Source organism: Meleagris gallopavo, unplaced genomic scaffold (genome assembly GCF_905368555.1).
Source record: "Meleagris gallopavo unplaced genomic scaffold, MGAL_WU_HG_1.1 scaffold_5, whole genome shotgun sequence".
Lineage (NCBI taxonomy): Eukaryota > Metazoa > Chordata > Aves > Galliformes > Phasianidae > Meleagris > Meleagris gallopavo.
Genome location: NW_028147019.1, coordinates 134,533 through 153,812, shown reverse-complemented (window position 1 = coordinate 153,812; position 19,280 = coordinate 134,533). Strand labels below are relative to the sequence as shown.

The 19,280-nt window shown below is 50.7% G+C and overlaps 2 protein-coding genes and 1 long non-coding RNA gene across 3 annotated transcripts in view; 2 read left to right on the top strand and 1 right to left on the bottom strand.

The window, feature by feature from the left end:
- LOC104915571 (uncharacterized) overlaps positions 1-19,280 on the top strand; it is a 137,258-nt gene that overhangs the window by 7,014 nt on the left and 110,964 nt on the right. The window lies entirely within an intron of this gene.
- Positions 496-3,032, bottom strand: LOC109364244 (olfactory receptor 14A16-like). Its single transcript, XM_085215133.1, has 2 exons — positions 2,118-3,032; positions 496-531 (listed from the first exon to the last, which is right to left on the bottom strand). The coding sequence occupies exons 1-2, from the start codon at positions 3,021-3,023 to the stop codon at positions 496-498; spliced, it is 942 nt and encodes a 313-aa protein (XP_085071259.1). The 5' UTR covers positions 3,024-3,032.
- On the top strand, positions 12,195-17,138 carry LOC109364983 (olfactory receptor 14A16-like). Its single transcript, XM_085215137.1, has 2 exons — positions 12,195-12,488; positions 16,470-17,138. Exons 1-2 carry the CDS (start codon positions 12,195-12,197, stop codon positions 17,136-17,138), a joined length of 963 nt encoding a protein of 320 aa, XP_085071263.1.

The window sequence follows — 19,280 nt, the reverse complement described above, 5'->3', positions numbered from 1 at the left end:
ATCCCCCAGCTTGTACTGGTGGTAGTGGGGATTGTCACAGTCCAGCTGTCAGACTTTGCACTTGGATTTCTTGAACCTCATGAGGTTCTCCTGGGCTCAGACCGGGTCTCTCTGGATAGCATCCCGTCCTTCAGGTTTGTGGACCACATCCTACAGCTTGGAGCTTCAGGACTGACAAAATAAATCATCTATTTCTGCTTGTGAGACCATTTTCAGTTGATACAAACACACGACATGAAAATCTTCAAGTGGAATGTATGGAATTGTAATCAGATATTTAACTCAAAAATCTGATCAGGTCTCTTTAACAGACTCTCATAATCCCTATCTCAGCCCCTTCGCTTCAAAATCACACCTTATTTGTGTCATTGCTTTTTGGCAGAACACACGTTTTGAACAAAGATGGTCAAGAGGGAAGTACAGGAAGAGTAAAATCTCATAAAATATCTGTGCTGCACACCTTGAGATCTCACTAAGAATCACAACTGCTGCCATCTAACCAGACTGGTGTTTTAGCTTCACAAAAACAAGGTTAAATATCCCACTGGTTTTAAGTGTTTTGTTTGTTTGTTTTTAATGAATATAGTAAGAAAAATATATGAAATGAAATGAAATTGTTTTGTTACTTATATATTAACAATCTTACATATTTTATTAGAATCATAAAACATAGAATGGTTGGGTTAGAAGGGGCTCCAATGATTTCCAAGTTCTAAACCCCCTGCCACAGGGAGGGCCACCAACCTCCCGCCATGAGAGCTGCCTCAAAAGTAATGCCTCTTCTTTTATTGTGTTGGGATTTGAAAATGTTTTGTTATTTATTTATTATACTAACAATAAGATCAGCGGCAGATGTTGGAGGTATGGCTGTAGAGGTTGAACCTTCCCACCAACATCCCATTGCATGTTGCTGCCGTGTGACAGATGGCAGCAGAGGGGCAGCCTGACAGAATGGCATCTGACATGGAAGTGCATATGAAGCAAAGGTGTGCCACTGAATTCCTCCAAGCTGAAAAAAAAGTTGCACTCCTTGACATTCACCAACGCTTGCTTGCTGAGCAGAGTGAGGCAGTGGGTGGTGTGTTTCAAAAGTGGTGACAGTGGGTCACCTTCACTAGCACAGATTTTTATGAGCATGGTATGCAGGCTCTTGTACATCACTGGCAAAAAGGCATAGCTAATGGTGGTGACTCTGTGGAAAAATAGTGCTTTGTAGCTGAGCATTTGCTCTATCAAATAGTGTTATTTTGGGTCTTTGTGTCTGTTGCAGTTTCCATGGGAAAAAAACAGGAAGCCTTGCTTTTGGAGGAACATAAGTGTATGAAGCCTGAAAACTTCCATTCACTAAATGTGACCCAAGGTTGGACACCCCTGGGCTAAGGATTAGAGCGGGCATGAGAGTAAAGGTATGGCTAGGGCACTGGAGTTCTTAATTTGGGCTTCAAGAGGAGCTTTGAGGTTCAGCATTATTGCAGTGCATTCTTGTCAGGGGAGGAAATGACACTTAGAGGTACAAATAAGGCTGTGGGTTTAGCAGTCTGAGCAAGTCACAGCAACACCAAGAGGAACTCCTCTTACCTCTTCAAGATCTTCATTTTTTTGCTGGCCAAGCTCCTCTTCCCTTCCCTCAGTCTCCCATCTCTGTACTCTGGGCTTCTCCTGACCTCCCCATCTCATTAGGGGCAGCTTTCTACCTACCAGCCTATGCTCCAGGAGGTCCGGGGTAACTTCTATCACATTAACGGCCGTATGCTTCCTGCTGGATTATGGCTTTCTGACAACATCTGATCCCAGCAGCACCAGGAATGTCTCACAGGAAGGAAGACAAAGTCATTGCATGCTCTCTGTTTTGTTAAGCTTCACAGAGATCCTGGTTCGTCATGTACAGAGTCTCTGGGCTACAGTGCGTAGCTATAAACTGAGTAGTAATTGATATTGGTATGACATTTCAGTGAAAAACATCAGATTAGCTAAAAGACAGAATAAAACTTTTAATAAACTACACTTAATGAATACACAAACAAAAAAAAGACAGTTGGATTCCGTTAAAATCTGCATTACCACGCCTTTGTATATAAAGATGGGAAGTTCATTGCTTTTGAAACACATCTGGTCATCAGTTTCCACAGAGCATCTTTGAGCTCCTGGTTCCTCATGCTGTAGATGAGGGGATTCACTGCGGGAGGCAACACTGAGTACAGAAATGCCACCACCAGGTCCAGGAGTGGGGAGGAGATGGAGGGCAGCTTCAGGTAGGCAACCATGCCAGTGCTGAGAAACAGGGAGAGCACAGCCAGGTGAGGGAGGCACGTGGAGAAGGCTTTGTGCCGTCCCTGCTCAGAGGGCATCCTCAGCACGGCCCTGAAGATCTGCACATAGGACACAACAATGAAAACAAAGCATCCAAATAAGATTAGAATACTTAGCACAATAAGCCCAACTTCCCTGAGGTAGGATTTTGAACAGGAGAGCTTGAGGAGTTGGGGGATTTCACAAAAGAACTGATCCACAGCATTGCCTTGGCAGAGAGGCAGTGAAAATGTGTTGGCAGTGTGCAGCAGGGAATAAAGAACCCCAGTGGCCCAGGCAGCTGCTGCCATGGTGGCACAAGCTCTGCTGTCCATCAAGGTCCCGTAGTGCAGGGGCTTGCAGATGGCAACGTAGCGGTCATAGGACATGATGGTGAGAATGCAATACTCTGCTGAGATGAAGAAGAGGAAGAAAAAGACCTGAGCAGCACATCCTGCATAGGAGATGTCCCTGGTGTCCCAGAGGACATTGGCCATGGCTTTGGGGAGAGTGGTGGAGATGCAGCCCAGGTCGAGGAGGGCGAGGTTGAGCAGGAAGAAGTACATGGGGCTGTGCAGGCGGTGGTGGCAGGCTACGGCTGTGCTGATGAGGCCGTTGCCCAGGAGGGCAGCCAGGTAGATGCCCAGCAAGAGCCAGAAGTGCAGGAGCTGCAGCTGCCGCGTGTCTGCCAACGCCAGCAGGAGGAACTCGCTGATGGAGCTGCTGTTGGGCATCTGCAGGTCCTGGGCACCGGGACCTGTTGGCACAAGAACCTGTGCAAGGAGTAGGAAAGTTAGTGAGAAGTCATTCCATGTGGGAAAATTCCATGTGGTCAAAGATGTGAACTACATTTCATGCGGCTGATTTTGCCCTTTTTCTCTCAAGGAAGCAGTCTTATCCCTGTGTGTACATGGGAACGTGGTGGTGCTGTGGTGATTTTCTTTACAGCATCTGTCAGATGAAATCACGTCTAATGCAGAAGTACTTGTCAGCATGTGCAGAATCAGTGCCAGAAATACGTGGGTTGAAAATAAAAGTTTGAATGATGTTCTTTTCCCTCACAGTCTGGTCCCACTTACCATGGCCTACGAGTGTTCAGTGAAGTCAGAAATCCTGAGCATTTCTGCTGCACACATTGTGAAGGGCAGTGCGAGCTGAAAGGCAAAGGGATTCACTGCTGCTTAGTGCAAGGTAAGGGGAGCTGGTTGGGCTTGTTTCCACACACTCTGAGCTTTTGGAGACAAAGGGAGAATGCCCTCCCCATGTTTCCCTGAAAAGAAGCCAGACCCTGCTGAGAACAGAGGAAACCACTGCCCATTGCGGAATGCCCACCCTTTCCCGGGGGCCCTGAGTGAGGTCTCATCACCACACGTCCAGCAAATGACACCTAACATTCTCTTCACCAACCCCACAGCATTTCCTTGCATATGGCAGCTCTCCCCTTCATCCCTGGACTTTGATCTCGAGCCTACGGCAAAGATTTGCATCCTGAAGATCAGCTCACAGCTCTGAAGGACACCTCAGGGAGATGTGACCTAATGATTGCATCTAATTAAGGGAAAGACAACTCCTTCCCATCGTCACAGACTGCACTGCCCACAGCCTCAGGCAGTCGCTCTCAGCCCCTGTGCACTGCAGAGGGTGATGGACACGTGCCTGGGGAGATGCTGCTCTGCTCTGCTTGCGCTCTGTCTGCACGGAGGTGAATCATGCATTGGACGTGATGGTCATGAGAGCAAAGGAGAGAGCTTCCAATGAGAAAGGTGTCTGCACTTCAGGATTATCAGTTGATGTGCTCAAACCTGATGAATTATTTACCCTTCTTTAGAAGTAGGAGAGAGAACAGTTGGCCCAAAATCTACGGTTTTGTTATCATTACAGAAAGGTCCGTGGCAGTGCCCTGTAATGCAATGCAGCTATGAACCCACAGCCCCTGGCAGCAGCTGTGGCAGCAGAAGGCCCCTGCCCTGCCCTGCCCTGCCCTGCCCTGCCCTGCCCTGCTGTGCCGGGGGGCTCCTTCCCCCCACACGTCTCCCCGCAGCGCCCTGGGCAGCTCCCCGGGCAGCTGAGTGCTGAGCCTGGCAGGCGGCAGAGTCCCTGCCCCGGCACACAGCCCCTGGGCCACAGCAGGGACCTGCTCTGCACGACAGCCCTGGGCACCCGGCTGCAGCCCCGGCTGCACAGCCTGCAGCCGTCCTGGCACACGCAGCCCTCAGCTGGAGCAGGTCTTTTTCCATGATAAGGAAACAGAGTGTATGCAGCCTTACCTGCAGTGGGATGTCCCAAATTTAGTGATCCCTGCAGTAAAAGCCACTGCATTGCTTGCAGCCAGAAACTTACCTTGTTAAGGGCTGTGAGAAATGCTCCTCCAGTGAGCTCACAGTCTGCTTGCATGCCACACAGCCTGTAAGCTCTCTTACTTCTCTCTGTACCTGCAGGTCATGCCCCCAGCCCTGCTGTGTGATGCAGAGGAGCTGCTCCTGGGCACAGCTGTCTCTGCAGTGCTGCCCACTTGTAGGAGCTCCCTGTGTCCCAGGAGCCTGGCCCAGCTCAGCAGCAGACGATGACATTTCTACCCTCCCCTCTGATCTCCCTTGAGATGGCCCTTCGTCTCCATGGCCAGCTCCTGAAAGACCACAGCATCATGATTGTACTCTGAAATCTGCTTCATTAACCACCAAATGTCCAGTGCACACTGACCAATTCCAGGCATATGGTTAGTCCAACCAGAGAGTGTTTGCTGTAACAAAAAGGGTACACAGACAAGGGCTGGGGAGGGGAGGGGAGCATGGACTTCCCCTGTGCAGGACAATAATCCAGCTGAGGCAGTGCAGGCATCTCATCCCTAGATGGAAACCCTTTGGCTGAAATGGGATTCTGCTCCCCCAGACCCACAGGAGTCTCAGGGATTCCTCTGGTTCAGTTCAGATGTGCACAAGGAGTTGCCTGCATGTGAGCTCCTGCTCTGAGTCCTTGGTCCTTCAGCAGGGAGTCAGTTGCTCACACACAGAGCCTGGGTGATGACCAAGGTGCCTGGGGTGCTGCTGGATGTGTGCTAGTGCTTGTAAGGTGTGTGGGAAATCCCTGACATAGACACCTCCTTCCTGAGTGTCTGAGAAGGGTTAGCAGTAGGATAGCAGGGCTATCCTAAATGAGAACAAACCCCTGCATTTATGGCATCTCAAAGTGCCTTTTTCACCCGTCTCCATGGAGCAGGCAGAACTTTGCAGCTGACTAAATGGCTGAGCTGCCCAAAGAAGAGCCAGATCTTTCTCTGTTCTCCTTCTGCTGCACATTCTGGAGCTCAAGGCACTGCAAAGCTGACACACATCATTATTCTTCAGCTGACAACATGTCAGTTTTCTATGTGTTCTCATGTGAATGGCATCAGAAGCAGCCTAGTGTCATGCCAATTTCCTTGGGTGTCCAGCACACACATGCAGCTGCAGATGCAGCTCAAGGCCTTCAGGAAAGTCGTGCCCTCGGAGTGTCCATGCTGCTTGGACAATTCTGAGCCCCACAACAGCTCTAATGCCCGTGTGCCTCCTTCTGGACAAGAATACCATAACTGAGCTATCCACTCAGGCTAAGACCAGTGGTGCTCCCCAATTAGAATGTTTCTTTATGTGTTTTTATACTAAGGAGAATACCAACACTTTGAAGGGCCTGACGTTTTGTTTGGATGACAGGGACAGGGTTTAATGGCTTCCACAACTGGACTGCAGCACAAGGGGGATACTGAGTCTTTACAATGGGTGGGCGAGGAGACAAGGAAGTGTGAGAGTGCACTGAGCTCTTGATGGAGTTGGCAGAGCAGCCAGGTCAGAACAAATGGAAGTGGCAAACAGAGGAGACCAGCAGTGTCTGTTCCTGGCTTCCTGATCAGGAAGAGCAAGTGGAAGGTGCCCTCTGCACACAGGTGGGAGCCTCATGTTGTCAGGCCCAGCATCCTGGAGATCCCTGGAGAGCACAGATGGCTTCTTGACCAAGTCATGGAGGAACCAAAGAGGAGAGGTGCTCTGCTGGATCTCACACTCACCGGCAAGGCAGGGATGGTGGGCAGAGTGAAGGTCAAAGAGAACCTGGATTGTAGTGGCTGTGGGATGAGCTGAGGAGTCTGAAGGAAGGGCAAAAGGCAAGTTCACAACCCTGGGCCTCAAGAGAGCACAGGTTGTCTTCTTCAAGTGTCTGTGGGGTACAGAACAGCAGGGTAAGGCTCTGAGGGGAAGAGGGTCATAAAATGTGGTAACTAAGTATCACTGCTTCCAAACAGAGTAAGTCCATTCCAAGGAAGTGGAAGCCAAGTAAATAAGTCAGAATTCATGAATGGCTGGGAAAGATGGACTTGGTCAATCCCAAACACAGAAAGGAAGCGTGCAGGAAGTGGAAACAGGGAGAACCTGGCTGCAATGAAGAGACGTTGTCCAGCGTACCTGCTGAGATGAGTGTAGGAACGTTAGATTCAACTGCAACTGAGTGTGCCCAGGCATATCACAGACAAGAAGGGCTTGTAGAAATATGTAGGTGACAAAAGGGAGGCTAGGGGGAATGTGGGCCCAGCATAGAATGTGGCAGGGAACCTGATGAGACAGGATGTGGAATAGTCTCTGATACTCATTTCTTTCCTGACCTCACTGTTTATCAGTTAGTCTGGGCTTCTTGGAATCCCAGGTGCCAGAGACAGGTGGGAAATGTTGGTGCAAGGCAGATGTGCTGTTGGTGAAAGAGGAGGTGATCAGGGAATACCTAAGCACACAGGATCCCGTGTTGGAAGAAGCTGACAAGTATTGTAGGATTTTAGAGTGGTTTGGGTTGGAATGACCCTAAAGACCCTGCATTTGCACCTCCCTTGCTGTGTGCAGGGCTGTCACACAGTAGATCAGGATGCCTGGGGCCCTGGACATCTTGAACATCTCCAGGGGTGGGGCATCCCCATCTTCTCTGGGCTGCCTGTTCCAGACCAGCTCCATGCCTCACATCACGATCCATGGAATGTTAGAAATTCCTTCCAAATGTTGAATGTAAAACTCTCTTTCAGTTTATTATCATTCATCCTTGTTCTATTCTTCAGAAATGATGTAAGAAGTCAGTCACAAACTTTTTTATTTGAACAAGACCACAGCTAGGAGATATACAGAAGGCATTGTCCAGAGTAGTGCCTCCACATTTCAGATCCCCAATACAAGGAAGATGACTGCAAGTGGGAGTTGATAAAAATATGTTAACACTTTCCAACTTCAAATATTCTCATGTGTCCTCTCTTTATACGCTGAAAACACTCATATTTGAGGGGATACAGTGTCTTCTATTTTATTTATTTTATTTTATTTCATTTCATTTCATTTCATTTCATTTCATTATTTATTTATTTATTTTCCCTAAAAGGACAATGTTTTCCAGAACTGTGTTAGCAGGACACAGATGCCTTCAGGCACAGGGACACAGACAGTGGTGCCAGTGCCAATGCCCTGTGACTAATGCCCAGCGTCCACCGCTGCTCTGCCCTGCTGCGTATCTGATGTCCCTCATCCTCCAGGTGTCTCCAGCTCTCCTAAATCAATGACCATGCTTCAGGGCATGTTTTCAGCAGGCCATCTGGACACATGCTCTTCCCACTGCTCTCCAGATTTCCCCATTCCTTGCTCCTTGTTCGCTCAGATTCCTCCCAACTATTTGGCTGATCTCTCATCTTCAGGGAGATTATTGGAACCTGCTCCAGCTCTCCAAATTTTGATGGACTCTTTTCTCAAGTCCTTAGCTGTCGTTCTATCTATCCCTTCCTATCTCTGTCTAACTCATTTCTTGTACAACTATTCCCTATGAAAGTCCAACCCCATTAAATGCAGCTTGGACAAGGCATGCAGTTGATCACTGTGTTTTACTGTTCATTCAATTGCATCACGTTTCCTTCTGCCTGTGAGAAAAAATAAAATAAATAAATAAATGAACAAACAAACAAATAAATAAATGGAAAAAGAAATCCTTCCTAGCCCATGTGCAGCTGGTTCTCTGAGGAATGCCAGGGGGAGTTATTTCAAAGGAGGTTTAACACTCAGCGGGTGTCTGCAGAGGAGAAGAGTGATGTGAGGAAAAGTGAAGCAAGTCCCATGGGGCCAATGTGAGCAGAAATGGGGTGGGGAAGCTGAGGAGGACATTTGTCCACACAGTGACAGAGCAGAGCTCGCTAGGGGACATCCTGGGTCACCATCTGTTGCCAAGTGCTGGTTTAAATTCCTGTTTGCACCTAACTACACAGAAATGAATAACTGGACTTTGCAAATACCTGTTTTTTCTCTCTCTTTTTAAGCAGTCTCCAGATACCTCTCCAGTTTGCTGTTCATGTTCTGAACACCTGGAGAAGATGACAGGAAGGCACAAGGCACAGGAGGGCTCTTCAGGTTGTAATGGGCCCCAGGGGGCATTTGCTGCTGAGTCCATCAACCTCCAGTGCTGACAGAAGATTGCATGAAGTGCTCCAGAAGACCAAGTCAGAAGGAACAGGGAAGTTTCTTGGAGTATTAATGGGCCCCACTGAGGGCCGTTCACAAGCAAGCTTCCCCAGGGACTTGTTAGAGCAGATAATTGGAAGCCATGATTACAGGCAGACCAAGGCCCTGGGATGGTGGCTGTGATGCGGAGAAAAGCCTCCTTTGTCTTGTGAAGCAGGAAGGCCAAGGCCTGATGCCCAGAGCCTTGGCAGGGAGATCGTGTCCCTCCTGCTGGCTCAGGGCCCTTCCTGGGGCAGTGGGATGGAGGTTTGTGTGATGTCAAATGAAGGAGAAGGGGACAGCAGCTGCCAGACTCTGCATGGGGTGCAAGGATGCTGTGAGGCCCAAGTCTCATGTGGGCAGTGTGTCTCATCCCAGGATGTGGGATGTGAGAAGGGCCCAGTGTGAACAAGCAGTCAATTCCAATGGAAGCAAATTTGAGCTTGAGATCTCTCAGTTCTGGTGCCCTCCTTTGGACAGTCTCCCATAGTTTTATGTCCTTAATGTTCTGTGGTGCCCAGAAGTGCACCCAGTGCTCCAGGTGAGGCCGCAGCAGTGCAGAGCAGAGAGGGACAATCCCTTCCCTCACTCAGATGCCAATACCATGCTCAGTGCACCGAAGGGAACAGTTGGCTTACCTGGCTGCCTGGGCACCCTGCTGACTCACGTTCCATTTGGTGTTGACCAGGACCCCCAGTCCCTTTCAGTGGGACTGCTCTCCAGTATCCCATTCCCCAGTCAGTGTGTATGTTCAGGGTTGCCCTTACCTAGGTGCAGAGTCAGGCACTTGTTCTTGTTATACTTCATGCTTTGTGAGTTCGTGCTTACCCCGTTCTCTAACTTGTCCACGTCTCTCTGCACGTCCTCCTCACCCTCCATGGAGGCAACAGCTCCTCCCAATTTGGAATCATCAGTAAACTTGCTCAAATGATCTTCTAGTCCTGACATTTTTGGATGAAATCATTAAGGAGAAGTGCTCTCAAATGGAGCACTGGGGAGCCCTGCTTGTGACCATTCGTTTGCCTGATGGAACCACATCTGCTGTAATCTTTTGGGCCCGACCCATTGGCCAAAGGCTCACTCATCATTTTATGTTTCTGTGTAGACGTATTCAGGACATTTGGCCCAGAAGGGTACTGTGAGAAAGAATATCAAAGGCTCTACTGAAATCCTCAAGGATAATCTCAACTGGCTTCCCTTGGCCAACTCAATGGGTGATCCTGTCATAAAAGGAAATTAAGTTTAATACGATCTTCTCCTCATGAACTTGTATTGGCTGCGACCAATGGCAGAATTGTACTTCAGGCATTTCTCAGTAACTCCCAGCATCATTTTCTTCATAAGTTTACCAGGCATTGAAGTGAAAATGACAGCTGTGTAATTACCGATGTCCTCTTTCTTCCTCTTCTTTAAAATTAGGACAACGTTCACCATCTTCCTGTAAACTGGGAACTGACATGACCCAGAACTTCTTCTGATGTCCTTCAAATGAGAGCCCAGAGCAAACTAAGGTGTCATCAGTGAAAGAATGTAGATGTGTCACAGCTTTGTGATGCCTTGAACTCCAGAGTATGCCACAGATGGAGCAGAGAGGAAGGTCTGGCTCTTCTGTTGTGAGCTCATCCATTTGGTCAGCAGAATGACACCACATGCTCCATCCCTTCTGGCCCTCAGCTGATGCTCAGGAAGGAGGGGTCTGTCTCACAGATTTTCCACCAACCTTGGTCATCACTGAGTGCCTGTGTGTGAGCAGTGCAGTCCCTGCTGAATAAAGACCCCTCAGCTAAGAGCACTTCTGGCTCCCATGCTTCTATGTGGAACTGATCCCATTTCAGCCCCAGGGTTTGCACAGCAGATGAGATGAATAACACTAGGGCTAGGATGGGAAGCCATTGATGACCACCCTCTGTCTGTGGCTTGGAGCTAAGTGATTTTTCAAGTCCCCTCCAACCTAAGCTATTCTTTCAACCAGTTTCTTAGTGAATAACGGTGCTTCTGGAATCCCGTGGACATGCTGATTAACTGAGCTGACTTGGAAATACGTTCTGCAGTGATGACACTGCAGCTTTGCAGGAGCAGTCAGCTCAGGAGAAGCATGGATATCTCCAGGGAGAGAAGGAAATCACATCCTCAGCTGCTGTGCTGGGCCAGGCTCCTGGGACACAGGGAGCTTATAGAAGTGGGCAGCACTGCAGGGAGACAGCTGTGTCCTGGAGCAACTCCTGTGCCCCGTGCAGCAGGGCAGTGGGTATGATCTGCAGGAGACAGGGAGAGCAAAGAAGGAAGAGTTTACAGGCTGTGTGGCACATTAGGCAGTTTGTGAGCTCACTGGAGGAGCATTGCTCACAAAGTAAGTCTCTGGCTGCAGGCAATGTAGCAGCTTTTACTGCAGGGATCAGTAAATTTGGGACTTCCCACTGCAGGTCAAGATGTGAACACTCATTGTTTCTTTATCCAGCAGCTCCAGCTGAGGGCTTCTGTGCTGCAGCATGAGAGCACAGCCCTGAGGGCTGCGTGTGCCAGGACGGCTGCAGGCTGTGCAGCCGGGGCTGCAGCCGGGTGCCCAGGGCTGTCGTGCAGAGCAGGTCCCTGCTGTGGCCCCGGGGCTGTGTGCCGGGGCAGGGACTCTGCTGCCTGCCAGGCTCAGCACTCAGCTGCCCGGGGAGCTGCCCAGGGCGCTGCAGGGAGACGTGTGGGGGGAAGGAGCCCCCCGGCACCGCAGGGCAGGGCAGGGCAGGGCAGGGGCCTTCTGCTGCCACAGCTGCTGCCTGGGGCAGGGGGATCACAGCTACACTGCACCCCAGGGTGTTTCCTAGGGCACTTTGCGAGAGGAGAGACAAGGCAGGGATTTTTCATTTCGTGTTCATAGGGATGAGGAAAGTGTTGGGGGTAGGAATCTGAAAGGAGATGTGAAATATGAGCACACTGCTGAGAATCCTGAACTTCTCAGTCTGCTGTTATGCGAACAGTCTCCTAAACTTTCTTTCAACCTCTCGCCTTCCAAAGGACAGCACCAGTTGAAATTGTCATTGTTTTCCACAGACATGAATAATGCACTTATCCCACAAACAGGCAGCTTTCTTTAAGCAAAATTTAAAGACTCAGAGGTAGGGAAGGGCACTCTGAGTGCAGACAGGATAAAAATATGAGACATGGAAATTGCTCATGGGAGGAAAATATCTGGGCAGCTGAGATGTGACATTAGAAAATGAGAGGAAAATTAGAGCTCCTTAAGCTTCTCCTTCTTAAGGGATGGTGAAACTCATGAAAATAAAGTCAAGTTATGGAGTTAAAAGAACGTTTTCCATAGAGAAAGAAATATTTCTATAGTATAGCAAGAGGAGTGTCTGTGTGAATGATTTTAACTCATCATTATCTTCTGCACTGTGCACAGGACTCCATGCCCAGGAACTGCAGATGCCCAACAGCAGCTCCATCAGCGAGTTCCTCCTGCTGGCGTTGGCAGACACGCGGCAGCTGCAGCTCCTGCACTTCTGGCTCTTGCTGGGCATCTACCTGGCTGCCCTCCTGGGCAACGGCCTCATCAGCACAGCTGTAGCCTGCCACCACCGCCTGCACAGCCCCATGTACTTCTTCCTGCTCAACCTCGCCCTCCTCGACCTGGGCTGCATCTCCACCACTCTCCCCAAAGCCATGGCCAATGCCCTCTGGGACACCAGGGCCATCTCCTACTCAGGATGTGCTGCACAGGTCTTTTTCTTTCTCTTCTTCATCTCAAACCAGGAGTAAACCAGGAGTAAAGTGTGAGTCAAACACACCCAAAAAAGAAGTGTGAATAAACCTGGTGTAAAGTGCGAGTATACTTAGAGAAAAACGTGAGGTAAGCCCAAGTCTATTGTGAAAAAAAACAGAGTCAAGTGTTAGTAAACGTGAAGAAATGTGTGACTAAAACGCAGAGTAAGGTGTGAGTCCACCCGGAGTAGAGTAAGAGTAATCCCAGAGTAAAGAGTGTGCAATCCTGCTGCACTGTGTGAGTACTACCCAGAGAAAACTGTGAGTAAACCAGAGTAAAGTGTGAGAAACATCCATAGTCAAATGTGTGTAGGCCGGAAGGGAGAACGTACACACGTGGAGTAGGGTGTCAATAAAACCCAGAGAAAACTGTGAGTAAACCCGTGGAAAAGTGTGAGTAAAGTTGAAGAAAAGTTGGAGTAAGAGTCAGACACACTCAAAAAATAAGTTTGAGAAACTTGAGGTGTGAGTCAAACACACTCAAAAAAAGAAGTGTGAGTAAACTAGGAGTAAGGTGTGAGAAAAGCCCATAGTAATGTTTGGGCAGATACAGAAGAGGGAGTTTACACACCCGGAGTAGGGTGTCAGTAAAACAAAGAGAATAGTGTGAGTAAACCCAGAGTAAAGTGTTACAAATTTTGAAGAAAAGTTTGTGTAAACCGTGACTCAAGTGTGAGTCCAACACACACAAAATAAGTGTGAGTAAACCCAGAGTAAAGTGTGAGTAAACTTGGAGTAAAGAGTTAGGTAAGCCCAAGTCAAGAGTGAGAAAAGCCAGAGTAAACTGTTAGTAAAAGTGCATGAAAGTGAGAGTAAAAGCCAGGGTAAGGTATGTGTCCACCCAGAGTAGTGTAAGTGTAAACCCAGAAGAAACCCAGAAGCTGCCCTTCCTTGTCTCCTCCCCCATCTGTTGTAAAGACTTGTGCTACAGTCCCGTTTTGGAAACCATTTAACCATGTCCCTGTGGTCCAAGCAAGAGCTCAGGCCTGCAAGTGTACAAAGCTTTCTAGCGCAGCTTACGCTGGTGTTCTCATTAGTGTAAAAACACATAAGACACAACCTATTGAGAACTGGTTATTGGATTTAGTGCTTCTATGTTGTTTTAGTACAGAAGGTGGCACATAATCATTAGACCCACTGTGGGGCACCAAGTTGTCCAAGCAGCACGGACACTCCTGGGCATGGCTTTCCTGAAGGTCCTGTGCTGCATTTGCAGCTGCATGTGAGTGTGCTGGACAGCCCAGGGAACTGGCATGGCACCAGGCTGCTTCTGATGCCATTCACATGAGAGCCCATAGAAAACTGAGGTTTCATCATTTGGAGAATAGAGACATGTATTAGCTTTGTAGTGCCTTGAGCTCCTGAAAATACAGAACAGAGAAAGATCCATTCAGTCAGCTGCATAACTCTGCATGTTCCATGGAGATGGGTGGAAAAAGCGCCCTAAACGCAGGGGTCTGTTGTCATTTAGGATGAACAAGAATACCTCTATCCCCTCTCTGGCCCTCAGCAGATGCTCAGGAAGGAGGTGATTTCCCACACACCTTACAAGCACTAGCACACATCCAGCAGCACCCCAGGCACCTTGGTCATCACCCAGGCTGTGTGTGAGCAACTGACTCCCCGCTGAAGGACCAAGGACTCAGAGCAGGAGCTCACATGCAGGCAACTCCTTGTGCACATCTGAACTGAACCAGAGGAATCCCTGAGACTCCTGTGGGTCTGGGGGAGCTGAATCACAGAATCACAGAATTGTAGGGGTTGGAAGGGACCTCTAGAGATCATCGAGACCAACCCCCTGCCAAAGCAGGTTCCCTACACCAGGTCGCACAGGTAGGCGTCCAGGCGAGACTTGAATATCTCCAGAGAAGGAGACTCCACAACCTCCCTGGGCAGCCTGTTCCAGTGCTCCGTCACCTCACCGTGAAGAAGTTCTTACGCACATTCGTGCGAAACTTCCTATGCTGCAGCTGATGTCCGTTTCCCCTCGTCCTGTCTCCACGTACCACTGAAAAGAGACTGGCCTCACCGCTATGGCCGCCACACCTCAGATATTTATAAACCTGGATCAGGTCCCCTCTCAGTCGTCTTTTCTCAAGGCTAAACAGACCCAGTTCACTCAGCCTTTCTTCATAGGGGAGATGCTCCAGGCCCTTCACCATCTTTGTGGCCCTCCGCTGGACTCTTTCCAAGAGATCCCTGTCTTTTTTGTACTGGGGAGCCCAGAACTGGACACAGTACTCCAGATGAGGCCTCACCAGGGCAGAGCAGAGGGGAGGATCACCTCCCTCGACCTGCTGGACACACTCTTCTTAATGCACCCCAGAATGCCATTGGCCTTTTTGGCCACGAGGGCACACTGCTGGCTCATGGCCAACCTGTCGTCCACCAGGACGCCCAGGTCCCTCTCATTTCAGCTGCAGGGATGAGATGCCCGCATGCCTCAGCTGGATCACTGCCCTGCACATGGGAAGTCCAGCCCTCTCTGTCCTTGTCTGTGTGCCCTTTGTTTCAGCAAACACACACTGGTAGGACTAACCATATGTCTGTAATTGGTCACTGTCCACTGGACATTTGGTGGCTAATTCAGCAGATTTCAAAGTACAGTCATGACACTGTTGTCTTCAGGAGCTGGCCATGGAGACCCAGGGACATCTCAGGGGAAATCAGTGGGGAGGATAGAAATGACATCCTCTGCTGCTGAGCTGTTCTGGGCTCCTGGGACACAGGGAGCTCCTACAAGTGGGCAGTGGTGCAGAGAGACAGCTGTGCCCAGGAACAGCACCTGTGCACCACGTAGAATGGCTGGGGGCATGATCTACAGGAGACAGAGAGAAGTAAGAGAGTTTAAAGGCTGTGTTGCATGTTAGCAGGCTGTGAGCTCAGTGGAGGAACATTGCTCTTACAAGGTAAGTCTCTCACTGCAGGCAATGTAGTCACTTTTACCACAGGGATCATTAAATTTGGGCATCCCAATGCACATCAGGATGCAGACACTCCGTTTCTTGATGATGGAAAAAGACCTGCTCCAGCTGAGGGCTTCTGTGCTGCAGCATCCGAGCACAGCCCTGAGGGCTGCGTGTGCCAGGACGGCTGCAGGCTGTGCAGCCGGGGCTGCAGCCGGGTGCCCAGGGCTGTCGTGCAGAGCAGGTCCCTGCTGTGGCCCAGGGGCTGTGTGCCGGGGCAGGGACTCTGCCGCCTGCCAGGCTCAGCACTCAGCTGCCCGGGGAGCTGCCCAGGGCGCTGCGGGGAGATGTGTGGGGGGAAGGAGCCCCCCGGCACGGCAGGGCAGGGCAGGGCAGGGCAGGGCAGGGCAGGGGCCTTCTGCTGCCACAACTGCTGCCTGGGGCAGGGGACTCACAGCTACTCTGCTCCACAGCATGCCAGAGTGTTTCTAAGGGCACTTTGCAAGAGTAGAGACAAGGCAGGGATTTTTCATTTCGTGTTCGTAGGGGTGAGGAAAGTGTTGGGGGTGGGAATCTGAAAGGAGATATGAAATATGAGCACAGTGCTGAGAATCCTGAACTGAACGTTCCTCAGTCTGCTGTTATGCGAACAATCTCCTGAGAGTGTCTGTCAGCAAATGATCTTGACTCGTCATTATCTTCTGCACTCTGCACAGGTCTCCATGCCCAGGAACTGCAGATGCCCAACAGCAGCTCCATCAGCGAGTTCCTCCTGCTGGCGTTGGCAGACATGCGGCAGCTGCAGCTCCTGCACTTCTGGCTCTTGCTGGGCATCTACCTGGCTGCCCTCCTGGGCAACGGCCTCATCAGCACAGCCGTAGCCTGCCACCACCATCTGAACACCCCCATGTACTTCTTCCTGCTCGACCTCGCCCTCCTCGACCTGGGCTGCATCTCCACTACTCTCCCCAAAGCCATGGCCAATGCCCTCTGGGACACCAGGGACATCTCCTATGCTGGATGTGCTGCACAGGTCTTTTTCTTTTTGTTTTTGTTTTCAGCAGAGTATTGCATTCTCACCATCATGTCCTATGACCGCTACGTTGCCATCTGCAAGCCCCTGCACTACGGGACCTTGATGGACAGCAGAGCTTGTGCCACCATGGCAGCAGCTGCCTGGGCCACTGGGGTTCTCTATTCCCTGCTGCACACTGCCAACACATTTTCACTGCCTCTCTGCCAAGGCAATGCTGTGGATCAGTTCTTCTGTGAAATCCCCCAGATCCTCAAGCTCTCCTGCTCAGAATCAGACTACCTCAGGGAAATTGGATTTATTATAGTTAGTGTTCTTGCTATATTTGGGTGTTTTGTTTTCATTGTTGTGTCCTATGTGCAGATCTTCAGGGCCGTGCTGAGGATGCCCTCTGAGCAGGGACGGCACAAAGCCTTCTCCACGTGCCTCCCTCACCTGGCTGTGGTCTCCCTCTTTGTCACCACTGACTTTCTGGCCTACCTGAAGCCCTCCTCCATCTCCTCACCATCCCTGGACCTGGTGGTGTCATTTCTGTACTCAGTGGTGCCTCCAACACTGAATCCTCTCATCTACAGCATGCGGAACCAGGAGCTCAAGGATGCAGTGAGGAAAATGATGTCATGGACAAATATCAGCAGGGGTCGTCTTCTCATCTGTCTGAATAAATGACTCACAGTTTTTTTCTGTAACATGCCTGTTTTATCATAGAATCATAGAATGGCCCGTATTGAAAAGAACCACAATGATCATCTGGTTTCAACCCCCCTGCCTCAGGCACGGTTGCCCATCACCTAACCAGGCTGCCCAGAGCCACATCCAGCCTGGCCTTGAATGCCTCCCAGGATGGGGCATCCACAACCTCCTTGGGCAACCTGTTCCAGTGTATCACCACCCTCTGGGTGAAAACTACCTTTTAATATCTAACCTAAACCTCCCCAGTCTCAGTCTAATACCATTCCCCCTTGTCCTGTCACTATCCATCCTCATAAACAGCCGTTCCCCCTCCTGTTCGTACGCTCCCTTCAAGTACTGGAAGGCCACAGTGAGATTTCCCTGCAGCCTTCTCTTACCCAAGCTAAACAATCACAGTTCCCTCAGCCTTTCATCACAGGAGAGCTGCTCCAACCTCTGATCATCTCAGTGCCCTCCTCTGGATCCGCTCCAAGAGCTCCACGTCCTCCCTATGCTGGGGGCCCCAGGCCTGTACGCAGTGCTGCAGATGGGGCCTCACAAGATCCGAGTAGAGGGGGACAATCACCTCCCTCTCCCTGCTGGCCACCCCTTTTTTAATGCAGCCCAGAACGCAGTTGGCCTTCCAGGCTGCAAGCGCACACTGCTGGCTCACGTCCAGCTTCTCGTCCACCAGGACCCCCAAGTCCTTCACTGCAGGGCTGCTCTCAAGCGGTTCTTCGCCCAGTCTGTATAAACACCTTGCATTGCTCCAGCCCAAGTGCAGCACCTTGCACTCGGCCTTGTTGAACCTCATTCGTTTTTCATGGGCCCACTTGTCCAGCCTGCCCAGGTCCTTCTGGATGGCTTCCCTTCCCTTCAATGGATCGACGGCGCCGCTCAGCTTGGTGCCATTTTTAAACTTGCTGAGGGTGCACTCGATGCCATCATCTGCACCGTTGATGAAGATGTTGAAGAGCATCCATGCCAAGACTGACCATGAGGGAAACCATTTGTGATTGGTCTCCACCCTGACACAGACCCACTGATCACAACATTTTGGCTGCATCTCACCAGCCAGTTCCTAATCCATCAAACTGTCCAGCCTTCAAATCCACACCTCTCCAATTTAGAGAGAAGGATGTGGTGAGGGACCATGTCAAAGGCTTTGCAGAAGTCCAGATAGATGACATCCGTTGCTCTCTCCCTGTCCACCGATGCCATCACTCCATCATAGAAGGCCACCTGATTGGTCAGGCATCATCTGCCCTTGCTAAAGTCATGCTGGCTGTCTCCAGTCACCCCTTTGTCTCCTATGTGCCTTAAGATAGCTTCTAGGAGGATCTGCAGGGGAAGCTGGGGAGCCCACAGGGAAGAGGGACTCAGCAGTAGAGATCCCATCCAGCTGGGTTTGCCTCCCACCCCGAGCAGCACAGGATCAGCCTGATGTCCCAGGACACCACGGCTTCCTCTCTCTGCAGAGCAGCTCCACCAGCTCAGGGCCCTGCAGGGAGTACAGGGAGGGAAGCAGGAGGGAACAGGGAGCTGCTGCCAGGCCAGCACAGACACACAGCCCTGGGCAAGTCTCTCTGAGAGGTTGGGGTGGCCTGGAGAGAGGCTATGGAGCATTGCTGTGTGTTCAGGGGTGGATGGATGAGAAGGAACACGCTCTGCTTGCCCTCCTGCTGCAGGCGGCTGCACCAGAGAGGACCCGCAGCCAGCACCTGGATGGAGCTCTGCCACCCGCCTCGCCCTCCCCTCTCCATTGCTGTCACTGCTGATGCACTCAATGACCTCCCAGTGCTGCCAGCCGGCACATCTTCCAGGGGCCATTCAGGTGCTGCAGTGACAGTGACCTCACATGGCCACTCCAGCCACCTGTCCTCAGCCTGCCTCTCCCTTGCTCCTCTGCCCTGTCCTGTCCCTGCTGGGATGAGTGGTGTAGGGATGCGCTTCCTGTCCCCACGTCGACTCCTTCCAGCTGCCGGCCCGGCGGGCTCCTGGGGTACTGATAGTGGACTTGATGGTGTGGAGCAGAGTCCAGAGAGAAAAGGTGATGTGAAGCAGCATTTGTGCAGTGGTGGCCTCCATGTTCATTTTGCAAGGGAGAACTTGTGCTCAGTGTGCTTGTGGCCTGGAGCT